This window comes from Heloderma suspectum, chromosome 3, assembly GCF_057233095.1.
Source record: "Heloderma suspectum isolate Gila_16-S chromosome 3, 16-S_ref, whole genome shotgun sequence".
In the NCBI taxonomy this organism is placed as follows: domain Eukaryota; kingdom Metazoa; phylum Chordata; class Lepidosauria; order Squamata; family Helodermatidae; genus Heloderma; species Heloderma suspectum.
This window is the reverse complement of record NC_139460.1, coordinates 252,407,020-252,423,721: the sequence shown is the minus strand read 5'-3', so window position 1 is coordinate 252,423,721 and position 16,702 is coordinate 252,407,020. Positions and strand designations below refer to the sequence as shown.

At 43.2% G+C, this 16,702-nt stretch overlaps 1 protein-coding gene across 3 annotated transcripts in view; it reads left to right on the top strand.

The window, feature by feature from the left end:
- Positions 1-2,117: 2,117 nt before the first annotated feature.
- Positions 2,118-16,702, top strand: part of SMC3 (structural maintenance of chromosomes 3) — a 40,723-nt gene continuing 26,138 nt past the window's right edge. For 2 of the 3 annotated variants that reach the window (XR_014789492.1, XM_084846283.1), the window contains exons 1-7: positions 2,118-2,197; positions 8,323-8,398; positions 11,658-11,696; positions 13,932-13,999; positions 14,644-14,715; positions 14,857-14,936; positions 15,839-15,917. Coding sequence is in view for 2 of the 3 variants with exons in the window: in XM_084846283.1 (XP_084702409.1) it covers positions 2,183-2,197; positions 8,323-8,398; positions 11,658-11,696; positions 13,932-13,999; positions 14,644-14,715; positions 14,857-14,936; positions 15,839-15,917 (429 nt within the window). In the remaining variant the exon portion in view is untranslated. Of the gene's footprint in view, positions 2,198-2,863; positions 2,912-8,322; positions 8,399-11,657; positions 11,697-13,931; positions 14,000-14,643; positions 14,716-14,856; positions 14,937-15,838; positions 15,918-16,702 lie in introns of all 3 variants that reach the window. The other variant, XM_084846284.1, reaches the window with a different exon arrangement.

The window sequence follows — 16,702 nt, the reverse complement described above, 5'->3', positions numbered from 1 at the left end:
CAATTAGCCTGTGCTAAAAGCTGCAAGTACTTTCAGTATTTATACAGTCAGTGCCAAGAATAAACAATGCAGAACTGACTGGGACCCTGCCTAGAGCTCTTAATCTATTACAAAAAATAAAAGTAAAATTTCTTACCATAATAATATAATTGAACTATCTGGATTAAATGGGAGTGTACCCACATATTCTAAAATCTTAAGTTACATGTGAAGGGCTTTTCCTCATTTCCTAATGGAAAACACACACAAAATAATAAAAGTCACAACATAAGTACTATTATATGTAGGACGTGTGTGAGAGGACTTACTCTGGAGAACTGCCCAGTATGAGGAACTGCTTGTCGCAAGAGATTAGTGGAGCAATCCTATGGCTGCTAGTCAGTGGCTAGACAGCCATAGGATATGTTGGTTTCTGGGAACTGACCTCGGAGCCCGTGCTCCGACGTTGGTTCCTGGAGAACCGACCTCCCTCTCCCCCCCCCCCCGCTCCCTTGCAGGCAGCGCTGAACAGGCGTGCAGAGCAGCCAAAATGGGGCGTTCCTGGCTGGGGAAGGCAGAAATGCTGGTACAACACATCCTATGTTGTACCAGCAGCCACTTCCCCTGCTCTGCCTTCCCACGGTAGGCAGCCAAAATTGACTGTTTAGCCGCAAATGCAGGGCAGCTGAAGCACGGAGGGGATGATCCCCTCCATGCTTCTCCTGCCCTGCATTGGATAGGTGGTCGCCTCTGAGTTCAGAGGCAGCTGCCTATCGCCATAGGATTGTGCCCTAGATCATCTTCCTTTTTATCTGTGTTCCACCCACAACTGAAAAAAATTCTCTTTAAACAAGCATTTGACTGCTGTTCCTTAATTTTATTTAATTATTGTTAGCTCAGATTCTTTGTATTTTTGTCTTTGCTGCTGCTTTTAGCTCTTGTGTTTTAACAACTACTGTTTTTATGCTTTTCTTATTTTGTAAGCTGCTTTGAGCAACTTCTTCTTTTGTGGGGCAGGGAAAGTGGAGTATAAATGTATTCAAAAAATAACCATATTTATTGAATAAATAACCATTCCACAGCATGGCTAGCTGGGGAATGCTGGGAATTATAGGACTTTCTTCCGTCTAAACATGCATAGGATTGCTCCCTCAGCTGACCAAAAGACCACAAAAAATGTGAATCTTTTGGTTGGCCTAATAAAGGTACTACACTAATAGAGATTTTGCAATTTTTGTTAAGGTCAACACGGCTAATTTGCTTTTTTAGATACTAAATACATTAATTCAAAAAGTGGGGCTTGCAACGAATTTTGTAGCGTGGAGTACCCCAGCCAGCTAACAATGCCCTTTTCCAAGTTACCTTCCGTTTTCCCACCCCCAACAAGAAGCCAGCATTCTGTGGCCTTAGTCCTTAATGGGTTGAGGCCATTCCTGGCCCCAACTTTTTTCTAAGGATTTGTTGTACTTCTGTGAACCCTGGGGTTCCAGCAAGCCTGCTAATACCTCCTTGTGCGTGGATGGTGCCGTTTTGGCTACCGAAGGCCCTACACTGAGAGAACGAGGTCGCTCTTCGTTTGTGTCAGCCTTCCGCAACCTGGTATCCTCCAGATGTTTTGAACGTCAACTCCTAACATTCCTGACTATTGCCATGCTGGCTGGGGCTGATGGGAGTTGAAGTCCAAAACATCTGGAAGGCGCCTCAGGTTGAGGAAAGGTGGCATATATTATTTAGAACAACGATGAATGAAAACTCGCTTCTCTCAGGTATCGGGACAGCGACGAGCGCCCTCTCTGGGTCGCCCTGCTATCCAGCCCCCTACCACTTTTCACACTCTCCTATTACCGCTGGTCTCTGGCGCTCTTCACGCCCTCCCATTGGCTGCACTTGCCTCGGCGCCCAACGCGGCTCATGTCGGGCTGAACCAAATTCCTACCGGACGGGGAGAAAACGCAAACTTTAGCGCGCAGTCTTCCGCGAGTTTTGAATGCTGGACTACAACTGTAAGCAGGACGGTACCTTCACAATGTGGAAAGGGCTGTTCTCTTCGTAAGGGCCCTTTCCTGGTTTTCCTCGTCTCCCCCCCCTTTTTCGGTTGTTAAGTGGTACGTTCCGCGGCGGACGGGAGGGGAGGCTTTGCAGCCATTTTGTGTGTTTGCGAGCGGGGCGCGCGCTTCGCTGAGGGGAGGCCGCTGCCGCCACTATGTACATCAAGCAGGTACACGGGACTTGCTTACATGTTTCCTCTTACGAGGTGGCTTTTTCCCCAGGGAAATGGGAAGGGGGGCTTCATTAATGGCTGTCTGAGGCGGGGAGCGTCTGGGTTGGAGATGGGGGAGGACCCTGCTCGTGAGGCTTTGCGGTCGGGAGTGCCGGTACAGGCGGGACGGGGCAGTGGTGTCCAGGCTCTGACTGATTTCGGGGCGCCTTTTGGGGGGGCGTCGGCCCTTGTTTTGGAGGGTCCCTCTTTTCACGGGAAGGTCAGAAGGACCCCAGAGTGGGCCGGCGCGGCGAAACGCTGCAGGCACAGAAAGGCTGCCCGTGTCTTCGTTGTAGTAGATCCTGCTTCGCATGGGGGGGGGGGGTGAGGCTAAGGCCCACCCAAGCGGCTCCTCTTATTCAATTTGTGTGATGAGAGGAGGAGGAGGAGGTGATCAGCCCTAGCCGTGGTAGGCGGTCTTTCGCCTACGTAGTAAAAGGAATGGCGGGGAAAGAAGTAAACATTGAAAGTATGGGCCCATCGGGAATGATAATTCAAAATAATGGCAGTGAACTGGAATGGCTGTAAGGATGGGTTTTGCTCTCCATGATCCGGAAGAGTGACACAGGATGATGGACATGTTACAGATTACTGAAGTAGTTTTGAATGTGTTTTCCTTTTCAGGCCTCTCTGATATGACTGTTTTTCAGGCCTAGTTCTCACAAACAGCAGGTGAGGTGGCAAACTGTTTGACAGGGCTGTGTTGCTTTAGATTACAGGGGGCTTGCATGACTGGATACCCCCCCCCCACAGGGGGGAAAAAGTTCCCTGCTTATCAAAAACTAAAATGTGTGAGAGAAGAGTTTTAGCATAGCCTTCTCCTTGACATGCTGATTTTCTGTGTGCAACAATTGGGGGAAGGGTAGAGGGAGCATTCTCTGATGTGAGACCTCAGCTGTAGTCAGTGGGTGTATTCCAGAAACAGGGTTTTCCACCTCATCTGTTTTTTAAGAACTAAGGCTGCAGCCCTGAACACATGTACTAGGTAGGAAGCCCCATGGAACAGAGAAAGACTTACTTCTGAGTAAACATATATAGCATTGCACTGCAAGTCTCAGTGCCATGCTAATTATTAGTTACTCAAAAGTAACTTCCACCTCCTAGTTTTGTAAGTCATAATTACTACTTGGATTAGAACATTCTTATATCATACATTGTGTGTGGAAAATCCAGTTTTTTACCACTCTGTTTGAATTGTGTATAACAAAGTAGTTAAAAGTGTTAAAATAATTAATCTGGGTTGAAGAATTATGAGTGTTTGTATGCCCTTAATTCTTCTATTCTCCCACTGTGATGTTTGCTCTCAGTTGCTACTCCTATTGGCAAATTCCAAATTGATCTATTGGTAGTTTTTGCTTTAGTGAAGGATTTCAATTGTGTATACACAATGTGCCAGGTTTAACACATGTCTAGTACATAGGAGTTCGTCTGTTTCTGTCCCCAGCTCCAGTGTGTGCCATTCAAACAATTCCTATCTGAATGAGCTTCAGGGTTGCTTCATAAGCTTTTATTTGCCTCTCCTGAAGTAAAAATGATTTGTGCTGTCAGATACCATATTCTAACCTCCTTATATGTGCATGTTTTTCATAATGGCTTTTTGTGCACTTTATCCATTGTTTCTCTCATTGACTGCAGCATATGCAAAGTCTTTTTCAACTTAGGGTACATATGTATGCTCCAGATCGTTCAGCCAATATTATGCCACTTCCCCTCTCTGATAAGCCTGCCAGACTCCTTCAATGTTAGCTTGGATGTCAGTGTGTGTTTCCATAGGGTCCTAGCCATGTAGAACCTAGCACATGCCTGCCCTGTACAGTTTGAACAGTCTGATTTTTAATGTACGGGTTATGTGATTCGGGTTTACGTATGTCATCCTCTCTATATAAGGGGCTATACAAATATGACCCCAACAAGTAAATGGGAGGTGTGTGCACCACAGAGAGTGACTAGTCTGATCCCCCATTGCATATTTGACTGAATGTCTATACAGAGCTGTTAATCTGATATACTGTTTTGCATATAATTTCTGTTTTAGTCCCTAATGGATGTTTCATTTGTGAAGATACTTTTGAAGGAATAATTGATTTCATTGATATGGTATTAATATATACATACTCTTCGCTGACTAAGGGAGCAATCCTATGCAAATCGATGGTCGCCTCTGAGCCCGGGGGCGACTACCTATCCAGTGCAGGGCAGGAGGAGTTGTGAGGAGCGGATTTCCTCCCCACTCCCGCCACCCTGCTTTCATGGCTAAGCAGCCGATTTTGGCTGTCTAGCTGTGGGACCTCGGAGCATGGGAATGGGTGGCCCGACAACACACAGGATGTTTTGTACTGGCACTTCCAACCTCCTAGCCCGCCCACTGGGAAAACCGCATTTCCCCCACTCTGTGCTGCTCTTCTGAGTCTGGGTCTGATCCGCGCTGTCTACAAGGCGGCATGGGAGGGGGTGGACTTCGGTTCTTCAGGAACTGACCTATCCTATAGCCATCTAGCTGCTGACTAGCAGCCATAGGATTGTGCCCTTACTGAGCTTAAGGGACCACTTTACCTGCAATTTTGTACAATAGCTAAAGTGGTTCTTGTAAATCACTCAGAGAATGCTATTATCTGTATTTATAGCAATATATAATTGAAATAAAGGATTTAGTTTACTGTGTTCTAAGTTTTATATCTTTTCAGGCTTATAAGTGTGTTAGACTTTTGTATTGCGCACTACCTTGAGAATCTGCTGACTGAAAGGTGATAGAGAAATGTCCTAATAAAATAAATAAATTGCTCAAAATAGTATCCAAATAGATGGGTACAAATTTGTGGAAAAGAGATCTGCAAGTACTATAATGTGTTTTCCAAAGGGGAGAGATAGTAAATGGTGGAAAGGGAAGACTTTCTTAGCATTTACTCTACTCCAGATTGTACTTACACAAGACATAATTGTAGATCACCTCATTCCCCACAACAAGATTACACATAAGAAAGTCTTGCTGGTACCAGCCCAGCCCTTATTAGAGTCCCATTACTCCTTTGTGTGGCATAGCTGTGTGACAGCAGGGTCACTAATGTAGTAGTTCGGTGCTTGCAACTATATTGGCAACTTCAGCAAAGCTTTCGACAAAGTGCCCCATGATATTCTGATGAGCAAACTAGCTCAAAGTGGGCTAGATGAAACAACGATCAGGTGGATCCACAGTTGGCTACAGAATCGGACTCAAAGAGGGCTTATCAATGGGATCTTCTCAAACTGGGGAGAGGTGATGAGCAGGGTACCACAGGGCTCGGTCCTGGGCCCAGTGCTCTTCAACATTTTTATTAATGACTTGGAGGAGGAGGTGCAGGGAATGCTGATCAAATTTGCAGATGACACAAAATTGGGCAGGGTAGCTAATACCTTGGAAGACATAAACAAAATTCAAAGTGATCTTGATAGACTGGAGTGCTGGGCAGAAAACAACAGAATGACATTTAAAAGGGATAAATGCCCAGTTCTGCACCTAGGAAAAAGAAACCAAATGCACAGTTACAAGATGGGGGATACATGGCTCAACCACACTACAAGCGAGAAGGATCTTGGAATTGTCGATCACAAGCTGAATATGAACTAACAATGTGATGTGGCTACAAAAAAGACAAATGCTGTTTTGGGCTGCATTAATAGAAGCATAGCTTCCAAATCCAGGGAAGTACTATTTCCCCTCTACTCAGCACTGGTTAGGCCTCATCTGGAGTACTGTGTCCAGTTCTGGGCACTGCACTTTAAGAAGGATGCAGACAAACTGGAGAGGGTTCAGAGGAGGGCAACACAGATGATCAGGGGACTGGAAACAAAGCCCTATGAAGAGAGACTGAAAGAACTGGGCATGTTTCGCCTTGAGAAGAGAAGACTGAGGGGAGAGATGATCGTGCTCTTCAAGTACTTGAAAGGTGGTCACAGAGAAGAAGGCCAGGATCTCTTCTCGATCATCCCAGAGTGCAGGACACGGAATAATGGGCTCAAGTTACAGGAAGCCAGATTCCGGCTGAACATCAGGAAAAACTTCCTGAGTGTTAGAGCAATATGACAATGGAATCAATTACCTAGGGAGGTAGTGGGCTCTCCCACACTGGAGGTATTCAGGATGAGGATGCTCTGACTTGGATTCCTGCATTGAACAGAGGGTTGGACAGATACCATCTGTCGGGGATGCTCTGACTTGGATTCCTGCATTGAACAGAGGGTTGGACTCGATGGCCTTGTAGGCCCCTTCCGACCCCACTATTCTATGATCTATGATTCTATGATTAGGGCTCGATCAAAGTGCCAGTACAAACTTTAGCTAGAGTGCAGGAGAGCCCTACTGCCCAATTCTGTTGATGGGGTTAAGGGCCTCCCGCTTCTCCTGTTGAAACAGGTTGACTTAAGATAGCATATTTATGTACAAGTTGTGTTCCTTGACTGAGTCCAGTGGAGAAGGCTGTCTGGGGATATGGGGCACACACAGGCATCCCATTTATTGTAATTGTCTAGAGCGGTGTCTGCATGCGTATGCTGTGAGAGGAGGACCAGGTCTCTGATTACTCTGCAGTGGGGTGCTGTAGCCGCGTACAGTTAGATTGAGCCCAGTGGGTGTTTCTGGATCATGGCCTAGTGTACCTTAAAACCTTTTAGATTTCCCCTGCATTTATATTCCAGATTTAGAGAGCAATCCTAGGGTACATGGGCAAGCGTCCCATAGTCGGTAGGATTGCTCAGAGCTCTACTTCCAAGGCTGGAAACAGCAGTCCACCCTCGGAAGAGGGAGTCAGAGATCTGAATCACCTCCCCCTTGCAGCCAGTGCAGAAAGAATTGCACTGCTGCCCTCCAAGGTCAGAAAAGCAACCTCAGAAGAACAGGAAAGGAGACATTCCTGTGAGCAGGAAGGGGAGGAGACTGGAGAGGCTAGGATATGAGTTATCCAGAGCCTCTTCCAGCCTCCTTGTCTCCCACTCCGAAGCGCCCTCTTTAGATGGGCTAAAAAGTCTGTCTAGCAAAAACTGCAGGGTGGGAGACAGGGAGGCAAAAGTCGCCTTGGCCGCTCCTCCCGCCCTGCATTGGATGATCAGACGCCTCCAAGTTTGGGGGCTTGCAATCACCAACAAATTTTGTTTTCTTGAGGTTGGTAGCAGAAGTTTGGCAGAAAACTCTTTTTAATTAATAGTAGGCTACATAATGTATAATTATTAACTAATTGTAAAAATGTGTTTAGCAGTGGAATCATATGCATGTCTACATAGAAGGAAGGGGGTTAAGGGGCCCTTAACCTCTCCCACACTGGAGGCATTCAAGACGAGGCTGGACAGCCATCTGTCAGGGATGCTCTGACTTGGATTCCTGCATTGAGCAGGGGGTTGGACTCGATGGCCTTGTAGGCCCCTTCCAGCCCTACTATTCTATGATTCTATGAATTCCCATTGAGCTCAGTGAGTCTTACTTCCAGGCAAGTGTCTATAGAATTGTGATGTAGAGCTGCAATCCTCCACATGCTACCTAGAGAGTACGTCCTATTAAAATAGTGGCACTTAATCCAAATAAACATGTATAGGAATGTGCCATAAGAGACTGTTACTGATAAATTTTGTATTTATCATTTGACATGCTAGTAAGTTCTTAAAGCTTGCAGGCTAAATTGTAGGTTAAAATTGCTAGTGGGGTGTGAAATCCATTTTTTAAAAAATACTGTATTAGCAAAATTGTAAACGTTTCACAATATTAGCTCTCAGTATAGTAATTAGAGGTATTGTTTCATGTTAACGTGCTGCATCAGCAAAGTTTGGCTTTAGAATCTGCTAATTTAATATGCCTTGACCTAAATTTGAAAAAAGTAAGTACAAAATAAAAAGTAACAGCTATTGTTAAATTTGTGTCTTAATCACATTTAGATTTTAGGATGAAGAGCAGTGGTGCGGTGTAAAGAGTATGATTTTGTGTAGCAAACTGTGGTTTTAATCCCTGCTGAGCAGTGACACTCAGTTGCTTTTTTTTGTCAAGTCAATATCTTGTAGCCTGTAAAGTAATAATCTGATCTGTTTGGTGGCTTTTTAAAACTTGAAATGGTTTATTTCAGGTGATCATTCAGGGGTTTCGAAGCTACCGAGATCAGACTATAGTAGATCCCTTCAGTTCAAAGCATAATGTCATTGGTAAGTTCTTCTAATGTAATGGCTATAATATTAAGTGTATCATTTAAGTAATTTTTATGGCGATTATGAAAATATTATTTATTTAATGTTTTTAATCAATCCTCCGCTCAATGAGTGTGTGAGTTGATTTACAATAAAATAATACAAACAGTAAAATACAACATTAAAAAAATCTAAAACAATTGATAAAATACATACATTGTAATAAAACAGGGGGACCCCCTAAAATCAAAGAGTGCCATTAAACACTAGAAACTCAACAGAACAGTTTGGTTTTTACCAGCCATCTAAAGACTAGTAATGAGGGAACCAGCATAACCTTCCTTGGAAGGGAGCTCCAAAACCAGGGTGCTTCTACACAGAAAGCCCTGTCTCAAGTCCCCAACTTTGCCTCTCTAGGAGTTGGAACATGAAACAGGCCCTTGGATAATGGATGCAGACTCTGGGCAGATTCATGTGGGAAGAGGCAATCTTTCAGATATTCTGGCCCCAAGCTATTTAGAGCTGTATAGGTAAGAACCAATACCTTGATTTGGATTCAGGAACAAATAGAAAGCCAGTGAAGCTGTTTAAACTCTGGTGTTACATAGTCTATAAAATGCACACAGGATAACAGTCTGTATTTTCTGGTAGCTGTAGTTCCCGAGCGCTTTTCAAAGGCAACCTCATATAGAGCACGTTACAGAAATCTAGTTGAGGTGCTTAAGGCACAGACCACTACTCACATCTGCCTTTCCCCAGAAGGAATGCAGCTGGAGTACCAGCCGAAGCCACCTGACTATCCATGAGCACTCCCAAACTGTGTACCTGTTCCTTCAGAGGGGGTGCCACTAGAACAGGTACACAGTTTGGGAGTGCCCATGGTTTATACTCCCAATGTCAGGTTAGCCTGTCTACTGACCCAGCAGGACCTCAGCTTGATTGATCTTTGGTTTATTCACCCACATCCAGTCCTCACTGTGCCCAGGCTACAGTTCAGGACTTCCACAGCCTCTTTGGCATCAGTTGTGAGACAGCTGGATATCATCATATTGATGAGAACGAACTGAACACTTTAGGGTGCCTTCTCCCAGTGGCATCATATAGATGCTTAAAAGCATGGGGGAAGCAATAGAGCCCTGAGGAACCCCAGTGGCTGAGAGGACAATCGGTAGTCCTTCAAGACCACTTTCTGGAAATACTCAACCAAAACTGGAACCACTGCAGCACAGTGCCTCCAAGTCCCAAATCAGCCAAGCATTACAGAAGGATACTGTGACTGATGGTATTAAAAGCTACTGAGAAGTCCAGCAGAATTAACAGGCATACTCTCCCTGCCCAGCTACTGGCATAAGTCGTCTACCAAGACTGTATCTGTCCCCAGACCAGGTCTGACCCCAGATTGAAAACGAACCAATAATCTATTTCATCCAAGAAAAACTGGAGTTTTAATGCCATCACCCACTCAAAGATCTTACCCCTAAAAGGGAGATAAGAGACTGGCTGATAATTGTTGAAGCTGGTGGGAGCCAATGAAAGCTTTTCCAGTAAAGGTCTTATCACTGCCTCCTTTAGAGAAGCTGGAACATGGCTGTCTTTCAAGGAGGGAGTTATTATCTCCACCACCCAGTTGGCCAGCACCTCCTCTGGCAGCTGTTATAAGCCAGGATGTGCATGGATCTAAGTAGCAGGTGGTCAGCTTCATCCCTCCAACAACTTGTCTACACCCTCAAGCAAAACACAAGCTGAAACTTATCCATCAGTACTGGACAGATGGTTGCCTCAAGCATTTTACTAGAACCTGTTTTTAACATGGAGTTCTTCATAATGAAGGGGATTGCTATTCCTTGAATATATATAGTTTTCCCTTAAGGTCATACAGCTCTATGGACTTCTGTATTGCTCTTGGAGCTTCATAATAAACACAGGTGCCTCCACAAATATTGTTGCGATGAGTGAAAGCCTTCTGTACCTTAGCCTAGTGAGAGGGGACAAAATTCTTGCCCCTTTAGTCAGAGAGTTAGTCATAGCTCAGAATGTCTTTGCTTCCTGACAAGAATTTATGCCAACAAAATCACCAAGGAGTATCCAAGGCTCCTTTACCAGTGTAGTGGATAGAGGCTCAGACTGGGGGAATCCAGGTTCAAATACCAGCCCACCTATGGATCTCACTGGGAGTCACTGTTTCTCAACCTAGCCTACCTCACAGGATTGTTGCGCAGATAAAATGGGGTGAAGAGTGTCATAAAAATGAAACAAAAAATAAAAACTCTCAAACCTGAGAATTTCCACTGATATGGCCGGCTGAGTAGGAAGTTGTCTTGTGGGGATTGGGATGGGGAGGTATTCCCATTGTGGTCTGCTCTCCTAGTCTTTGCTTTTCCATCCATCCACAGGCAGCTCCACCTATATCTCTCTTCAGTGGGCTGCTAGAGCAGGGCTACAGTGTTCCTCATGACACCATCTGTTATGCTGACAACCCAAATCTGGCCACATAATGGCACCTCCCATCCTGAGCTTTCCACCTAGCCACATGATTGCACGCATGAAGAAGGACTCGTTCTTAAGAGTTTCCTTGATCGGGGAGGTTACAAGATTTGAATTACTGGTAGAACCACTGGCTATTGTCTTATGTACTCTAGAGGAACTAGTTGAGTCCTGAGACCTATATCATAGCAAGTTGGAGGGGAGGTGATGGTGTGAGAAGAATATGGCAAGTTCTGGTAAAATCATCAAACTCTGTGAGAATTAGAGGACGTCATCATACAGATTGTTTTATTGAAAAATTGGTAGTTTTCATAAACTAATAGGAGAATAGATATATTGGTGTTATTTTTTATTCTGTTTATACTCCTTTTCCAACATAAGAACGCAAGACAGCTAACAAAAGGAATATAACATATAAGTAAGTCAAAGGAGGCCTATGAAAGGCTCACTTTTGCCTTTCTGCCTTCCCATGCAGAGTGGCTGGCTGTTGCTGGAGTCCAGGTGGGAAGGGATCATGTGGTAGTTGGGCCAGGCAGGCCAGTGTGAAGAGCCTTGCTCTTTCACTTTATCCATCTGCTAAGCTAGAATTGATGGCTCTTGAATGGAATCCTTAGTGGAGATTAGTCAGGTGGTAGTTAGGCCAGTCTAAAAATGTATTTTCATTATGTGTCACTTTTTGCATAAGTTTGCCTCTTGAATCTTACAGATAAAACCTTCAATTTAAAAACATTTAGTTCATGAAAATATATGATTTAACTTGACTTTATGTGTAACTTTCACTCTTTATTTTTAGTGGGTAGAAATGGTTCTGGAAAAAGCAACTTTTTCTATGGTAAGTGCAAGCTTACAAATACTATTCTAATATGACAGTTTACTGCCTGAGATCTTTGTTTCTCCTATTGATCCAAATTTGCATTTATTTAGTATAATGTAAAATAAAGATATACATTGGGGTATTGGATTTCACAATGTCCATTGATATAGTTCAGTTTCAGCAGAGGTGTGTGTATGTATATATAGATCTGAAAGAAAAATGAGCAGACTCAGTACTTGAAGCTGTCTTAAGCTTTCTACCCCTCAAGCTAAATATCAAGTACATATTTTGTTAAAATCAGTATATTCCTGCTGCAAGAGTGCATTTTCCCCCTTAACTCATCTTCATTTTTGACTGTATAATATGTGGGTCTAGTAACGTTTGCAACAGTAATTCCTGTACTGTGTGCCATGAGAGAGCTGCTAATGTGCCCCACAAGAGAAACATTTAATTGACAACTAAATGTGTCCACCGAGGTCAAAGTACCCACCCACACAGGGGGCCGCACACTGCGTAATTTCTCAGCATGATTCACTATTCTGACCTTCTCTCTCTCCCTCTGACTGTTTTGGTAATTCTGCAGCACCTCTGCATCAGATGTGATTGGATTATTTTGTCATTTTCATTGCAGAGTTGCAACAGAATTCCTTGCCCTCAGTGGAGGCAAGGTCAGAACAGTAAGTCATACAGAAATATCGGGGTAGGCTCCTCTGAGGAAGGGTAGTTGCTCTTTCACTACTGATAGCCTATCTTTTTGGGAAGCGTGCCACAACTCAAGTTCAAAACATTAGATAGTTCTACTCTTGTAAGCACTGCAGTATATACACAGCCTGTGTCTTCATTCAGTTTGCCACTTCTGTACTGATCTGGGGATCAGGCAGTAGTGTGGTATGGGAGAGGCAAACAGGAGTTCACCTCTAACGCCACACCACAGCAGGCCTGCAGGCTCATTGCTACTGTACAGGAGTGCCACAAACTCCCACTGTACAGGAGTGCCACAAACTCCCACTGTACAGGAGTGCCACAAACTCCCACTGTTGGTGTCACAGATTAGCCACCCATGTCCTCCGCACACTAAAAGTAAACTTTTGAGTGTAAAGTGAAGTGTGCCTCCATTTGGTTGAGGAAAAAAAGTGTTCCTGTACTATCAGAAGATCAGTATCAAATACTGATCTTACCAAACTTTGTGCTTAAAGTACACTATACAGCTACTTAAATTGCTACATTTTCTCAAGTCTAGATGTGTACTTGAGTGTTTCGGTTTCTAGCCTTCAATACTAGTACCTCAGGAATTGTATTAGTACTGATGCATAAACACGTTTCTACATTTTAACTTGCCATTGTGCATGTGCTCCTGCTGCCCACTAGTGAGTGGGATGAACCCCCAGCTTTGGAGTTGCAGGAGGGAGTAGGAATTGTCTTCATAGTTGTGCAGTGATGCCCTCCCTGGCTCCAAAGTTGTGTTGAAGCCTGGGATTTTTGGCCACTGTGTTGGTAAGGTACTTGGAGCACTGCAGCAGCACAGGACCAGATCAACAAGCCCCTGCCACTGTATTCAGCTCTAGAGCGGGAAAGGATAATGGGGGCTTCTTTGGGTACTGTGTTGCTGAAGTGCCGAGAAGACTTCAGCAGCACAGAGCCAAACAGGCAGTCTTGTAGGGGCAAGGTCATGGCATCCACATTTTTTTCCTTGACTACTAAGACCAGTCAGAAATTGGGAACACTGAGTGCAAAGTTGCCAATAGTCCTGGTTTTGTTAAGGACTGTGTAGAGCATAAATATGTAGTCAAGCAAGCGGTATGCACAAGGTTTCCAAGAAGCATATTGCCACTCACAGGTTTTTTTGCCCCCTTACACCCAAATTTGGAATACTGGGAGAGGAGTATATAATTCTCTGTGGTATTAAATGTCCTGCTCATCTTGTTCATCAGCATGTCTGTCTTGCCTGTGAAGTGTGCATTGTGTGGGGAAAGTGTTGATTCTGGGGTGGAAGCATTTGAAGTTCTACTTCAGGCATCAAAATGTCTTGGGCCTCACTGTAAGTGAAGGCTGAAATAATTTAGAGTTTCATGAAGAAATTTTTGCTTTAATCAAAACTTTGGAACATGAGTACAACTCTTTAAAGAATAATACTTTGTTGCAAGCTATACTGCTATTTAGAAGAGATCCATACCAATCTATGTTGAGGGATTACACTGTTGAACTGAATCCTACAAACTAACAACAAATATTACTGTATTTTCTCCATTATAGCAATTCAATTTGTTCTCAGTGATGAATTCAGTCATCTTCGTCCTGAGCAAAGGCTGGCTTTGTTGCATGTAAGTAAAGATAATAGATGTGTGTGCAGATGTGCTGCTGTTGTAAAATAAGTAATTGAAATCATGCTGTGTTTAAGTTGCATTTGTTAAAATCATATATAGTTGATTTTGTGGTTTATACTTTTCTGTATACTTTTTCTGAATACTTTTCCACTCCCAAGAGTGCCTTGTATATATACACAAAGGTAAAAGAATTTCTCATACTGTAGGAAGAAAATAGAGGGCCGTATCCAATGCCAGCTGTGTGCCAGCACCAATCACATCACACCAGCGGAGAACGATGGCTAGCACAACGGAAAGCTGACACATGATACCACAACCCCAGAAACTAGGTCAGGCAAGTGCTTCTGGAATGGGACAAGTCAGTGGAGTTCCCTTCTGTGAGCTCTGCTGATTTGTCCCATTCTGGAAGCACTAGTTTGGGCTAATTTCTGGTTGCACTATCAAGTGCTGGTTTCCTGTTGTGCAGGCAGTAATTTCCACTAGCACAAGAGCAGTGTTGGATATGTCATAAAGTGTTTACACGTACATAAACTTTGAATCTTTGAAAAATAAAATAGTTCTCCAGAGAAGCATGGGGAGAGTGTTGTGCAAAATGTATACTTGAATAATTGGATTAATACAATAAAGTTACTATTTCCTAGGAAGGAACGGGTCCTCGTGTTATTTCTGCTTTTGTGGAAATTATTTTTGACAACTCAGATAACAGGCTACCGGTAAGTGTAATATTTTAACTTCTTGTTAGCGTACATCTTTCCACTTTTGTTTGGTTTAAATTTAAGAGGCGAATATTGCAAACCATTCAGGTAATGGATTGTGTCCAGGACATTAACTCACAGCCCATCTGTTTTCTTAAGATTGATAAAGAAGAAGTATCTCTTCGCAGAGTTATTGGAGCTAAAAAAGACCAATATTTCCTAGACAAGAAAATGGTGACGTAAGTGCAGTTTCTTTCGTTAAACCAAATCTGGCTTAAATATATACCTTAACAGACTGTGAGCATATCAGGAGGAATAATGCACATGTGGCAGCCTATAGGCCATATCCATTCCTCAGCCGCTTCCTGTGTGACCCAGAGTGCACTGCCCATTTTTCCCATCACCAGGTAGCAGGGAACACCTATGAGTAGTGGGGAAACGGCAGTCTTCATCAGGACTGCTCGGGTGGATGAGGTTAAAGCCTCCCCCCAGCAATCCCAAACAAGGTAGCAGGAGGAAAATTTTGAGTAAACATGCATAACGTTTGTGCTATTAGTCAGCATTCCCAACCTGCCTGAAACAAGATCATTTTCAAATAACTAAGGCAGGTAATTCCAATAGATCATTCACTTGAATCTTTTGCTTAAAAGAATGCAATTACCAAAGAATCGCCTTCACCTACTGTTCCTGTTGGGAGACAATAAAGGAAAGAATACTAGAGGTCACAATACATCAAATATTTTGCGCTGTGGTGGTGGTCTTCTATCTGAATAGGAATCCAGACTCGCCTAACCTTGATTGGTTTTACACTTATTGACAGCAGTTTGGAGGACAAGACAGCTTTAGGGTTCATACCAAGAATTTACAAATGTTTGGGACTCAGTAATAATGGGGAAAATGAGGTAATATCTCAGAGGAAGTACTGTGCTGGTCATGTTGACTGTGTTTCTTCCACATGGAGGAGGAGGAGCAAGCAGCAAGAACCTTTAAGTATGAGTCTCGCTATGAATGCTAAACAAAATTTTCATGTCTAGATCTAATGGAAGCAGACTGATTGCCATTTTTGTCCCATATTTAAATTACCTTATTTATTCTTAGTTGATGCCATTCGAAAGTTTTCTGTTTGAAAATTTACTTCTAGGAAAAATGATGTGATGAACCTCCTTGAAAGTGCTGGATTTTCTCGCAGCAATCCCTACTATATTGTTAAGCAAGGAAAGGTATGATTAATGGCTAATATCTGTTTTGCATAAAGCAAAATGTCAGTAACTTTAATGTGATATTTCCCAAAGAAACACTAAGCAGGCATTTTATTTTCCATTACATTTTAATTGGTGAATATTTCCTTAATCATTGTGTTTGTTCATAATCTGAACATGGCAGTTGAATGTGCTTCCTTGATAGCATGTCACTTCTTGTTCCCTTCCTCTTGTCAATTACAGCTTTATGGTATTAAATTATAGCCGTAGTATAGTGATAGTGACAATTGCAGTTGAATATTTGACCAGATGAAAACTGCATATGCAAAATTAATCTTTTCTGAAAACAACATTTTCAGATGAAAAAACTACTTTTGTCAAGTAGACCTGACAAAATCATTTTTAGGCATACAGATTGGTTTACTATAGGCAGTTAACAAAAAGTCTGAATCTAACACTTGTGCTAGCGCATGTTAATTATTGATAGGTACATCTGTCCAGATAGCTGGATTACATTGCAGCCGTGTCCTACTACATAATGGAAGTATATGAGGACAAGGTATAACTGAGGATTTTTTTGTTAACAGAGCAGTTATGAAAGAGGTGAACCTGTGACCCTCCAGATATTGTTGGATTCAAACTCTCACAAGCCCCGGCCAGCATGGCATGTGGTCAGGGATGATGGGAGCTATAGTCCAACATTATTTGGTCACAGGTGTCCCCCCATCCCAATCTATACAGTGCCGCATATGTTACATGTCGATATTTATTGTGTTAGCTATTTGCTTGCTATCTATAAACAAAAG